The sequence below is a fragment of the Oncorhynchus clarkii genome, chromosome 13 (assembly GCF_045791955.1).
Source record: "Oncorhynchus clarkii lewisi isolate Uvic-CL-2024 chromosome 13, UVic_Ocla_1.0, whole genome shotgun sequence".
In the NCBI taxonomy this organism is placed as follows: Eukaryota; Metazoa; Chordata; class Actinopteri; order Salmoniformes; family Salmonidae; genus Oncorhynchus; species Oncorhynchus clarkii.
The window spans coordinates 32,384,918-32,397,245 of NC_092159.1; the positions used below are offsets into that span (position 1 = coordinate 32,384,918).

General features: G+C 45.2%; 1 protein-coding gene across 1 annotated transcript in view; it reads left to right on the forward strand.

The window, feature by feature from the left end:
- Positions 1-12,328, forward strand: part of LOC139423882 (heterogeneous nuclear ribonucleoprotein L-like) — a 60,582-nt gene that overhangs the window by 34,549 nt on the left and 13,705 nt on the right. The window contains exons 3-6 of the mRNA XM_071175522.1: positions 311-548; positions 6,188-6,273; positions 8,133-8,229; positions 8,347-8,419. Of these exons, the coding sequence (XP_071031623.1) occupies positions 311-548; positions 6,188-6,273; positions 8,133-8,229; positions 8,347-8,419 (494 nt within the window). The remainder of the gene's footprint in view (positions 1-310; positions 549-6,187; positions 6,274-8,132; positions 8,230-8,346; positions 8,420-12,328) is intronic.

Genomic DNA, 12,328 nt, shown 5'->3' on the forward strand with positions numbered 1-12,328 from the left:
TTGAGGTCCTCTTTGGCAGCAAGATGACAGGTAGTTTCCAGGTAGTTTACACGATCACTGTTTTCGGCAGATATTGCATGACAGTCTGATTTGTTTGTTGAGTGTTGCACAGCATCCAATAAAAAGGGAAACCTTTTCTCTGTCATGAGACAAAAATGACGAAACTCACACAACAATCGTGTGCCTTATAACCACATTTCATGCTAAGTAGCTATCAACATTTCCTACATTTTGTCAGTCACCAGAGATCAGCCTCGATATTGCGGTGGGTTACTAATTGTGTCTTTGTCACTGGGTCTTCATTTGACAGCTACGTCATGATGATGCCGTTCAAGCGTCAGGCGCTGGTGGAGTTTGAAGCCACGGAGAGTGCCGACCAGTGCGTGACATGCGGGGTCAACGAAGCGGTCTACATTGCCGGCCAGCAGGCCTTCTTCAACTACTCCACCAGTAAGAGAATCACGCGGCCAACTAATGCCGATGACCCCAGTAGTGGCAACAAAGTCCTGCTCCTCTCCATTCAGAACCCCCTCTATCCCATCACCACTGTAAGTTCATGAACTTCATGCCAGTTCAGTGCAATGGTTGAGTTTACAATGTTGACAATATTTGTGTTCAGTATGGTTTAGTTGACGATTGTTTAGTTTACAATGGTTTAGCTTTCAAATAGTTTAACTTACGGTAGACAACCCACTGGGCACAAGCTGGTTAAATCAATGTTGTTTCAATGTAATTTGTCAACATATTGTGATGTGGAATATTCGTAAAAAAACATTGGATTTGAAAACAGTCATAAACTGTCATCAACTGTCGTTTTGAGGGGTTACATTTGAACCACAGGATTATGTCATCATGGTAACCAATTTTCAATGTAGACAAACCTTGTATAAATATGTTGAATTTTTACCTTTCAACAACGTCAGATCTTCAATGTAATATCCACAATAAGAAAAAACAATAGGCTGGGCAGCTGCTCCTACTGGACAGTTGATCTATCTACAGCTATTCCTTCTGTCCCATCCAGGTTTTTAACCAAACCCAGGTTAGCATTAATATTTGTCACTGACTATTACCATAATATAATAATATATATATACCTTTTAGCAGATGCTTTGATTCAAAACGACGTACAGTCAAGCCTGCATAAATTTTACATGTGGGTGGCCCAGGGAATCAAACCCACAATCCTGCCGTTTCAAGCGCCATGCACTACCAATTGAGCCATACAGGACCACTTCATTGGCGCCGCATGTCATGGCATGTCGGCACTCTCCATGGCGTCGAACGCCATCATCATGACATAGCTGTCAAGGGAAGAACCAGTGACAAAGGAACAAATTAGTAACCCACCGCAACATCGAGGCTGATCTCTGGTGACAGACCACATTTAGAAAATGTAGATAGCTACTTAGCATGAAATGTGTTTATGGGTTCAGAGATTACATCTATAGAATACGGCACACGATTGTCATGCAAGTTTAGAGATTCTGTCTTTACCAAGGTGAGAGTGATTGTTGAAATCTCACTGTTGCCATCTAACTCATTCCAAAGGGTAGGTTCACAGAGCAAATTAAATGTAACCATACTTTATCAATCATTCTGTATATTATCAATGATGCTATTTAGCCCAGGATTCAACAAAACATAGACAATACAATACACATAGGCATAGGGTTTCAAGCTTTGGTTGATTTGAAATGGAGTCTACGAGTGTTACGCCTTGGCCTTAGTTATCCTTTGTTTTCTTTATTATTTTGGTTAAGTCAGGGTGTGACATGGGGGATTTATATGTTTTGTTTTGTCTTGGGGTTTTGTATGTTTATGGGGCTGTCCCCTTTCTAGGTAGTTTTGTATGTTTATGGGGCTGTTTTTGTTCTAGGTAAATTGTATGTCTATGGTTGCCTAGATTGGTTCTCAATTAGAGGCAGCTGTCTATCATTGTCTCTGATTGGGAACCATATTTAGGCAGCCATATTCTTTGGGTATTTTGTGGGTGATTGTTTCCTGTGTCTTGTCTAGGGGTTTTGTATGTTAATGGGGCTGTTTCCTTTCTAGGTAGTTTTTGATGTTTATGGGGCTGTTTCCGTTCTAGGTAAATTGTATGTCCATGGTTGCCTAGATTGGTTCTCAATTAGAGGCAGCTGTCTATCGTTGTCTCTGATTGGGAACCATATTTAGGCAGCCATATTCTTTGGCCATTTTGTGGGTGATTGTTTCCTGTGTCAGTGTTTGTGCCACACGGGATTGTTTCGGTTAGTTCACGTTTATTGTTTTTTTGTATTTGTGTTCATGTTGAGTTTTTTGTATTAAAAACCATGGACACCTACCACGCTGCGTATTGGTCCGATCCTTTTTTCACCTCTTCAGAGGAAGAGGAGGAAATCTGCCGTGACAGAATCAAACACCACAACAGGACCAAGCGGCGTGGTGACAGGCAGCGGCAGCAGGAGCAGCGCAATCAGGACTTCTGGACTTGGGAGGAAATCCTGGACGGTAAAGGACCCTGGGCACAGCCAGGGGAATATCGTCGCCCCAAGGCAGAGCTGGAGGCAGCGAACGCGGAGAGGCGGCATTACGAGGAGCAGGAGAGGCAGCGATGTCAGGATTATTGGACTTGGGAGCAGAATCTGGACTATACCACTTGGGAAGAGATAGACAGGTGGGCGGTCGACCCAGGGAGAGTGCCGAGGCCGCCTGGGATTCGCTGGAGCAGTGCGAGGAGGGTTACAGGAGAATGGAGTTGGAGAAACGAGCACGGCGGCGTGGTAGGAAGCCCGAGAGTCAGCCCCTAAAATGTATTCGAGGGGAGGGCACAAAGGAAGGATGGCAAAGCCAGGTAGGAGACCTGCGCCAACTTTCTGTGCTTACCAGAGAGCGAGAGAGACCGGGCAGGCACCGTGTTATGCTGTGGAGCGCACGGTGTCGCCAGTGCGGGTGCATAGCCCGGTGCGGTACATACCAGCTCCTCGCATCGGCCGGGCTAGAGTGGGCATCGAGCCAAGTGCCATGAAGCCGGCTCTACGCATCTGGTCTCCAGTGCGTCTCCTTGGGCCGGCGTACATGGCACCAGCCTTACGCATGGTGTCCCCGGTTTGCCTGCACAGCCCAGTCCGGGCTATTCCACCTCGTCGCACTGGCAGGGCGACCGGGAGCATTCAACCAGGTAAGGTTGGGCAGGCTCGGTGCTCAAGAGCTCCAGTGCGCCTGCACGGTCCGGTCTATCCAGTGCCACCTCCACGCACCAGCCCTTCGGTGGCAGCTCCCCGCACCAGGCTTCCTGTGCGTGTCCAGACCCCAGTACTCCCTGTTCCTCCTCCCCGCACTCACCCTGAGGTGCGTGTCCTCGGCCCAGTACCACCAGCGCCGGCACCACGCACCAGGCCTACAGTGCGCCTCGCCTGTCCAGCGCGGCTAGAGTCTCCCGCCTGTCCAGAGCTGCTAGAGTCTCCCGCCTTTCCAGAGCTGCTAGAGTCTCCCGCCTGTCCAGAGCTGCTAGAGTCTCCCGCCTGTCCAGAGCTGCTAGAGTCTCCCGCCTGTCCAGAGCTGCTAGAGTCTCCCGCCTGTCCAGAGCTGCTATAGAGTCTCCCGCCTGTCCAGAGCTGCTATAGAGTCTCCCGCCTGTCCAGAGCTGCTATAGAGTCTCCCGCCTGTCCAGAGCTGCTATAGTCTCCCGCCTGTCCAGAGCTGCTATAGAGTCTCCCGCCTGTCCAGAGCTGCTATAGAGTCTCCCGCCTGTGCAGAGCTGCTAGAGTCTCCCGCCTGCCCAGAGCTGCTAGAGCTGCCAGAGCCGCCAGTCTGCAAGGAGCCGCCAGAGCCGCCAGTCTGCAAGGAGCCGCCAGAGCCGCCAGTCTGCAAGGAGCCGCCAGTCTGCAAGGAGCCGCCAGTGCCGCCAATCTGCAAGGAGCCGCCAGAGCCGCCAGTCTGCCAGGATCCGCCAGAGCCGCCAGTCTGCCAGGATCCGCCAGAGCCGCCAGTCAGCCAGGATCTTCCAGAGCCGCCAGTCAGCCAGGATCTTCCAGAGCCGCCAGTCAGCCAGGATCTTCCAGAGCCGCCAGTCAGCCAGGATCCGCCAGAGCCGCCAGTCAGCCAGGATCCGCCAGAGCCGCCATTCAGCCAGGATCCGCCAGAGCCGCCATTCAGCCAGGATCCGCCAGAGCCGCCAGTCAGCCAGGATCCGCCAGAGCCACCATTCAGCCAGGATCCGCCAGAGCCGCCAGTCAGCTAGGATCCGCCAGAGTCGTCAGCCAGTCCGGAGCTGCCCTTCAGTCCGGAGCTGCCCTTCAGTCCGGAGCTGCCCCTTAGTCCGGAGCTGCCCCTTAGTCTGGAGCTGTCCCTCAGTCCCGAGCTGCCCCTCAGTCCGGAGCTGCCCCTCAGTCCAGTGGGGCCATTTAGTAGGGTTGCCAATCCTAGGTCGGCGGAGAGGGTCGCCGTTCCTAAGATGCCACAAAAGCAGACAAAGACTATTGTGAAGTAGGGTCCACGTCCCGCGCCAGAGCCGCCACCGTGGACAGGCGCCCACCCAGACCCTCCCCTATGGATTTAGGTGTGCGTCCGGGAGTCCGGACAGCGGAAAACCCACAATAACAAAAACCATCATTTAACAGAAACAAGCCCGCACAAACACAAGCGGGCTAATCGAACTTAAATAACACCAACCCAAAACCCCCAACAAGGAACAGGTGAAAACAATTAGACAAAACCAAACGAAAAGGGAAAAAGGATCGGTGGCAGCTAGTAGACCGGCGACGGCGACCGCCGAGCGCCACCCGAACGGGAAGGGGAGCCACCTTCGGTAATATTCGTGACAGATACATATCCTTTAAATGTTGATATTTGGTTGCATTGTCAACCAAACACAATTCAATATTACCTTTGTAAGACAGTAAATAGCATAATGTTAAGGCTATTTTGCAAACTAATATAACAGTATTTATTCAACCTTAAAATGAGTAGCACATCCATGGCTACATTATGAGGTTACTGTAACAATAAATGTCTTCTCATGTAATCATAGAAAGCATTCAGGGTCGTAGATCTGTAGAAATCTTTGCAATTGCAATAATATTCTGTACAAAAACTCAAACGGCATCGATCCACCATGTACTTTAATGTCATCTCAGGTAACGACAATCCAGGTCGTGGTTGTGCTATTAGATCAAGCACAGTGATAACTGTGTTAAACTAAATATCTGACATTGTATTCCCATTTGAACTTTGTTGTGCTTTTAAATGGTTGAAGCACAGTGAAAACACATTTAGGTGAAAACTAAACCAAAAATCAGACATTGATTTTCCATTAGAATTTGGTTGTGCTTTTAGGGTTAGGGTTAGGGTTCTCTGGTTGAAAGCATAGTGATAACACATTGGGAATTAAACACACTTTTGGCTGTCTTTTTGAGTGGGTGAAAATAGGTTGGAAACACATTGATCAACGTATCTACCAAATATCACCCAATTCTCCATGTTGAAATGACATGGTGTGTCCAGTGGGAAGCTTGCAAGGATTTTGTTCACAATGGTTTAGTTTAGGATGGTTTAATTTAAAATAGTTTATTTGGTTTGGCTTACAATGGTTTTAGTCTTAATTCATGAGAGGTTTGTTTATGATGGTTTAGCTAACGATGGTTTAGTTTATCATGGTTTATTACACAATGCCATGGTTTAACTTATGGTATTTTAGCAAACGATGGTTTAGTTTATCATGGTTTAGTACACAATGCCATGGTTTAGCTTATGGTATTTTAGCTTACGATGGTTTAGTTCATGATGCAATGGTTAAGTTTGCGATATTTCAGCAATGGTTTTGTTCACAATTAGTTTACAATGTTTAAGTTCACAATGGTTTAACTTTACAATGGTGTTGCTTACAATGATTTAGTTTACAACACTTTAGCTTGGATTTCCTGAAAGCCTTGTAGCTAATGTGGCATGTTATTTATCTCGGCAACCCAGCAGCTCAGCCACATAAAGTAAAGTCTAAAATGTATGTTTAACTGACAGCCAATCTTCTATCCATGAACAAATATAATTAAAAGAAGCAAGAAGAAATGCGTTTCTACTTGTGGTGTCGGTCTGGGTCATCTAGAAAAATACCACACAAACTACTAAGCGTTTAGGAAACTGTTCCTAATTATTGTGTTCATTACAGCATTAGTCAGAACCCAGTCGTTGCTCTTCTGTCTTCTAGGATGTTCTGTACACAGTCTGCAATCCCATAGGCAACGTGCTGCGCATTGTCATCTTCAAACGCAATGGAATCCAGGCCATGGTGGAATATCCTTTCTGGAGTCAAGCTGGGCTACTGCAGGCGTGTGTGTCCGTGCATGCACGGGTGGGTTTGTGCCGAGGATGCATGTAGAGTGGAAGCATGCGCATGTGTATTGATTCAAGAGTCTGTCTGTATGAGTGATTTTGCGTAAGTGTCTGTGTATGTCTCCCTGTGGGTTTGTATGAGTATGCACACCTGCATCAGTATGTCATTTTGGAGTGGGAAACAAGCTGTCAATCAGTGCTGGCCCCACACACAAACGCACTCAGGCTGTAAAAAGCTTCAGAGTAGAGGGGCAGAGCCCACTCCACTCGACCGGGTCCTCGAGAGCACTGAATCAGCATGAGCAGCATTCCAGCGGACGAGATGGCCCTTCATCAAATATGGATGACTGTCTCTCGGCATCACACACACACACTCCTGGCACACACACACTTTGCATGAATAAACACCTGACAGCACCAGCGCTCACTTATATGTCAGAAGCAGTGTGTGTGATGGTGTGTGTGTGTGTGTGTGTGTGTGTGTCTATTATGGCTTGCACACCTCCAGTATGTGTAGTGGGTTAGTGGCCATATTTCAACACACTTTTCATTATGCACGTCTTATATCAGATTAACAGCCTATGTAATAATTAGCATGTTGTAGGCCAGTCAGTGCATGCAGTTCTGGAGTGTGAACCACATTTGTGTTCAGTTTTTGTATCTTCTTGGAAAAATGATCAACAACGAGGTACGTTTTAACTGATATACTGAAGTACTGATACTGTTCCCTTATTTATAATCACATTGTAACGCGATGGGCAGCTGTTTATATTTACTGTCTGGCATTATAAGACATTTCACTTTGTCTCCAAGTTGGCTCATTATGTGGATCATGTACAGCTATCAGTCAAGAGTTTCTTGCTAATGGTAACACTAGGAGCAGAGATTGGCCAATGGGAATTCAGGAGACAAGGGATTGTTGTCACTGTTGTTTCAGGTTTGGGTTTTATGGGAGATGGATGCTTAAAACCCCTGTTTTATTGCCCCTGGGATGTGGTTGCCGTGGCAATGGGGGTTTCTAAGGTGCTCTGTGTTGCATGTGTGTTTGATCTGATCTGTGTGTGTGTTCCAATGGGCGTACCATCACATACTGCATTTTATCATATAATATTTGAAGACAGGCTCAACAATCGAGAAATAGAAAGACAATTTGGCCTCAATTAGATTTCAATTCAATTATATTAACATAGACATTTTGGACCTTTTTAGGTTTTTATAGTGCATTTTACTTTTACTGCCGAATTTGCATAACGATCTACTCGTCTGCAAGCTTGAAGCAGAGTAGCTTGAAAAGATGTCATGATGTTAGAGACTACAGTCACTACTCAGCTACACTAGAGTAGCTGTAATCAGCACAGTCACTGCCAATAAGGTTATAGAATAGGGCCTTGTTCAAATACTCTTAAAATGAATCCTTCCTTCCTATCTTCAACTAATTACTGATCTGACATGAATGGATTGATGTAAGCAAGCTTTCCATTGTAATTGCACCAGTTATGCCTTGTCAGATGAGGGATTACTTACAAGGAAGCGAAGGAGGAGAATGTATTTTAGGAGGATTCGAACAGGGCCCTATTCTATAAACTAATCTGCAATTGCAATTGCTGAGCTGATTACAGCTTCTCTGAAGCAGAACTACATTGGGCTGAGTGACCCAAGAGTATGCGAACAGCCTTAGTCGTCTGCAGGGTGGCTTGTAGTTCTTGCTCCATCTCCTATGTTATTGCCTTCTGGTCATTGTGATTCTACTCTGTTTACCACACAATGTTTTGAATTCTACTGAGATCCTCCCGGTTGCTCTTCCTTAATGGTGTCGCCACGTTCGAAACTGTCAAAAACGCCCAGAAGGCGAAATCGGCTCTCAACGGAGCAGACATATATGCAGGCTGCTGCACCCTGAAGATCGAATACGCTCGGGTAAACACACACACTCACAAACCCACATACACACACAGTGCTCACACACACTCCACCAGGATCCCTGTGGACCCCTAACACACATGCAGCGGTGCTCTGCTCTCTCTCCCCATGCAGCCCACGCGACTCAACGTCCTCCGCAACGACAATGATAGCTGGGACTACACCAAGCCCTTTCTCGTCAGGCGAGGTACGATATCCTTCCTTCTCTGCTGAATCTCTTCCTGTACTAGGGTCATATTCCTTAGGTAGCAAACTGAAGAAAACAGACTGGAACAAGGAGAGACTACCTGGACTTGTCCAATAAGAAACGCTCATTTTAGATCTCTGTTGCAAAACGTTTTAAACCATCCTCCGTTGCATGCTCTAATGAATACAACATTTGTGTGTGCGTTGTGTATGTCACTTCTGTTTTACAAAGAGCTGACATTAAAATGTGTTGAGCAGAGCAACCCTCAAATCTGTAGCCATGGTTGTCAAATCATTTCAAAACCATTTCAACCTTCACACTCCTACAGACACATAATCAGTTGAAATGGGCTGTGACAAGAAATGAGTTCCGCCATTGTGGTTTTACATTCGTTCCTTAAAGATCGGCCATGAATCTCAATTTGCCAGTTCGTCTGTTGTTTTCTCTTCAACATTAGGCCTCAGTCTTTGTCCCTGCCTAGTCTTCTTCGTTTCCTAACTAAAATGAGTCAAAATAGCCTCTCTGTTAAAAAAATATGTATTTTCTTTCAGTCATTCGCACTTGGTAACATACATATCCTTTTGTTTTACGTATTAATTGCCAATAGAAATGTCAGATTTAGCTGTTTACCACTTCCTGTGCGTATAGTGTTGTAGCTTGCTGTTGCTTTAGCGCCCCCTACTGCTCAGTGCTGCAGGTCAGAGTGGGTACGGCCCAGTCGTCAGTACAGGGTTTCCCAAACTCATCATCAAGCTTTGATTATTTGAATCAGCTGTGTAGTGCTAGGGCGAAAAACTAAACGTGCACCCAGGGGGGCCGGACCGAGTTTGGGAAACCCTGGCCTAGTAGTACCTTCACGTTTTAATCACAAATGGTATTTTATCCACTAACCCCAACCTTACTTTATCCAGATATCAAATGTTATTAGTCACATGCACCAAATACAACCACCTTACACCTTAAGCACCTTACATGCAGATGTGTTTACGTACTTAGTTAGGAAGAGAGACATCTGATTGGGTATACATGCTCTAAGAAGCAATTCAATATTTTATTGCAACCAATCAATCACATTTATTTTATAAAGTCCTTTTTACATCAGCTGATGTCACAAAGTGCTGTACAGATACCCAGCCTAAAACTCCAAAGAGATTATAGCAGTACATGATCGTTCTTCCAGACGTTCATAGATGACCAACACGGTCAATAGTTTAACACCTCAGTCAGTTGGCTTTTCATAGTCAAGAAAGGATTCAATTATCTGTGAAAACAGATTAAATCAGATATATTCATGAGTGGCACGTTTCGTCACAATATTGTTTTGAATGTTCCTTTTAGGACTGATGACCAGCTGAGCGTTCTACTCAATACAGTCTCAATGGACACTGATGAAGATTTAGTCTAAAGTACATTACTATGGCTTTGAAACCCAATGACATTTCAAAAGGGGGCAAATAATTTTTAGGACAAGCTTTTGTCATCATTGTGATGTCGCCAGATTTACTTTAGATACAGTATAACTTTAGATTGAGGGGAGAGCACTAACATTTTAGCTAGCTAACATTAGCATTGCTAGCTATTTCTGGCAGATTTTTGTAGCTCTCTCTAAAACAAACTTGACGACAATGATGGCAAAGTTGTTCTCTACAAATGATTTGTCTACTTTAGCAATGTCATCGTATTTCCAGGCCACTATAATGTACATTTGATTAAACAGTCATTAGCCCCCGTTCCGAAAGACTGGGCATTAACAATCAGACATCAATATGCTGCAGCATCTGTAGAACGTTCGTTGATAACAATGACTGAGTGACGGAGGTGCGACCCATGAATATGCCTCCACTTCTATCAGTCTGTCCTTGAATAAATCTTTATGGAAACATTGGCGATTTTTATCTAATGCAGCCAAGTCTTTGAAAAATTAAAACATTCATCCCTTTGCCATGACCATGGTAGCCTACATTGCATGGTACAAATGCTGACACAAAATATTGAAATACAATGAACAAGCTCATGTCCTTGGATTTGTCAGTGCTGAGTAGGCCCAGAGAATAAAGCAACATCGATGAAGGGCTATTGCTAATCCCCCCCCCCCCTCCACGCCCATTTAATCTTTCATTTGGTCATTTATCTATTTTACTACTCAATCGGTGAAAACATCATAGAATCGGATAATAACAGACCTTGACTTTACTGAGCCTATTCCCCTGTCCCTTTGCTGAGCCCACACCAATGAATCGATGCATATTAATTTGATATACAATTATACAGTATTCTGACCCCTTCCCTTTTTCCACATTTTTGTTACGTTACAGCCTTATACTAAAATTGATTCAATTGTTTTTAGTTTTCCGCAATCTACGCACAATACCCCATAATGACGAAGCGAAAACAGGTTTTTAGACATTTTTGCAAATTTATAAAAAATAAAAACAGAAATACTTTATTTACATAAGTATTCAGACCCTTTGCTATGAGACTTGAAATTGAGCTCAGGTGCATCCTGTGTCCATTGATCATCCTTGAGATGTTTCGACAACTTGATTAGAGTCCACCTGTGGTACATTTAATTGATTAGACATGGTTTGGGAGGCAGACACCTGTCTATATAAGGTCCCACAGTTGACAGTGCATGTCAGAGCTAAAACCAAGCCGTGAGGTCGAGGGAATTGTCGGTAGAGACAGGATTGTGTCAAGGCACAGATCTAGGGAACGGTACCAAAAAATGTCTGCAGCATTGAAGGTCCCCAAGAACACATTGGCCTCCATCATTCTTAAATGGAAGAAGTTTGGAAACACCAAGACTATAGCTGGCCGCCCGGCCAAACTGAGCAATCGGGGAGAAGGGCCTTGGTCAGGGAGGTGACAAAGAACCCGATGGTCACTCTGACAGAGCTCAAGAGTTCCTTTGTGGAGATGAGAGAACGTTCCAGAAGGACAACCATCTCCGCAGCACTCCACCAATCAGGCCTTTATGGTAGAGTGGTCAGATGGAAGCCCCTTCTCAGTAAAAGGCACAGGACAGCCCACTTGGGGTTTTCCAAAAGGAACCTAGGACTCTCAGACCATGAAAAACAAGATCCTCTGGTCTGAAGAAACCAAGATTGAACCCTTTGTCCTGAATGCCAAGCGTCACGTCTGGAGGAAACCTGGCACCATCCCTACAATGAAGCATGTTGGTGGCAGCGGTAGGGACTGGGAGACTAGTCGGGATCGAGGGAAAGATGAATGTAGCAAAGTACAGAGAGATCCTTGGTGAAAACCTGCTCCAGAGCGCTCAGGACCTCAGACTGGGGTGAAGATTCACCTTCCAACAGGACAACAACCATACGCACACAGCCACGACAAAGCAGGAGTGGCTTTGGGACAAGTCTCTGAATGTCCTTGAGGGGCCCAGCCAAAGTCCAGACTTGAACCCGATCAAACATCTCTGGAGAGACCTAAAAATAGCTGTGCAGCAATGCTCCCCATCCAACCTAACAGCTTGAGAGGATCTGCAGAGAAGAATGGGGGAAACTCCCCAAATACAGGTGTGCCATGCTTATAGCATCATACCCAAGAAGACTTGAGGCTGTAATCGCTGCCAAAGGTACTTCAACAAAGTACTGAGTATAGAGTCTGAAAACTTATGTAAATGTGAATATTTCCGGGGGGATACATTTGCAAAATGTTCTAAAAACCTGTTTTTTTCTTTGTCATAATGGGGTATTGTGTGTAGATTGATTATTTAATCAATTTCAGAATATGGCTGTAACATAACAAAATGTGGAAAAAGTGAAGGGGTCTGAATACTTTCCGAATGCACTGTAAAATAGCGTTGTCCCCACACCAAATATTATAACATTACAATGCTCAATAAAAGACAACCCTTGAATTTGAAGCTCTCATGTACCGGGGATGCTTTAACAA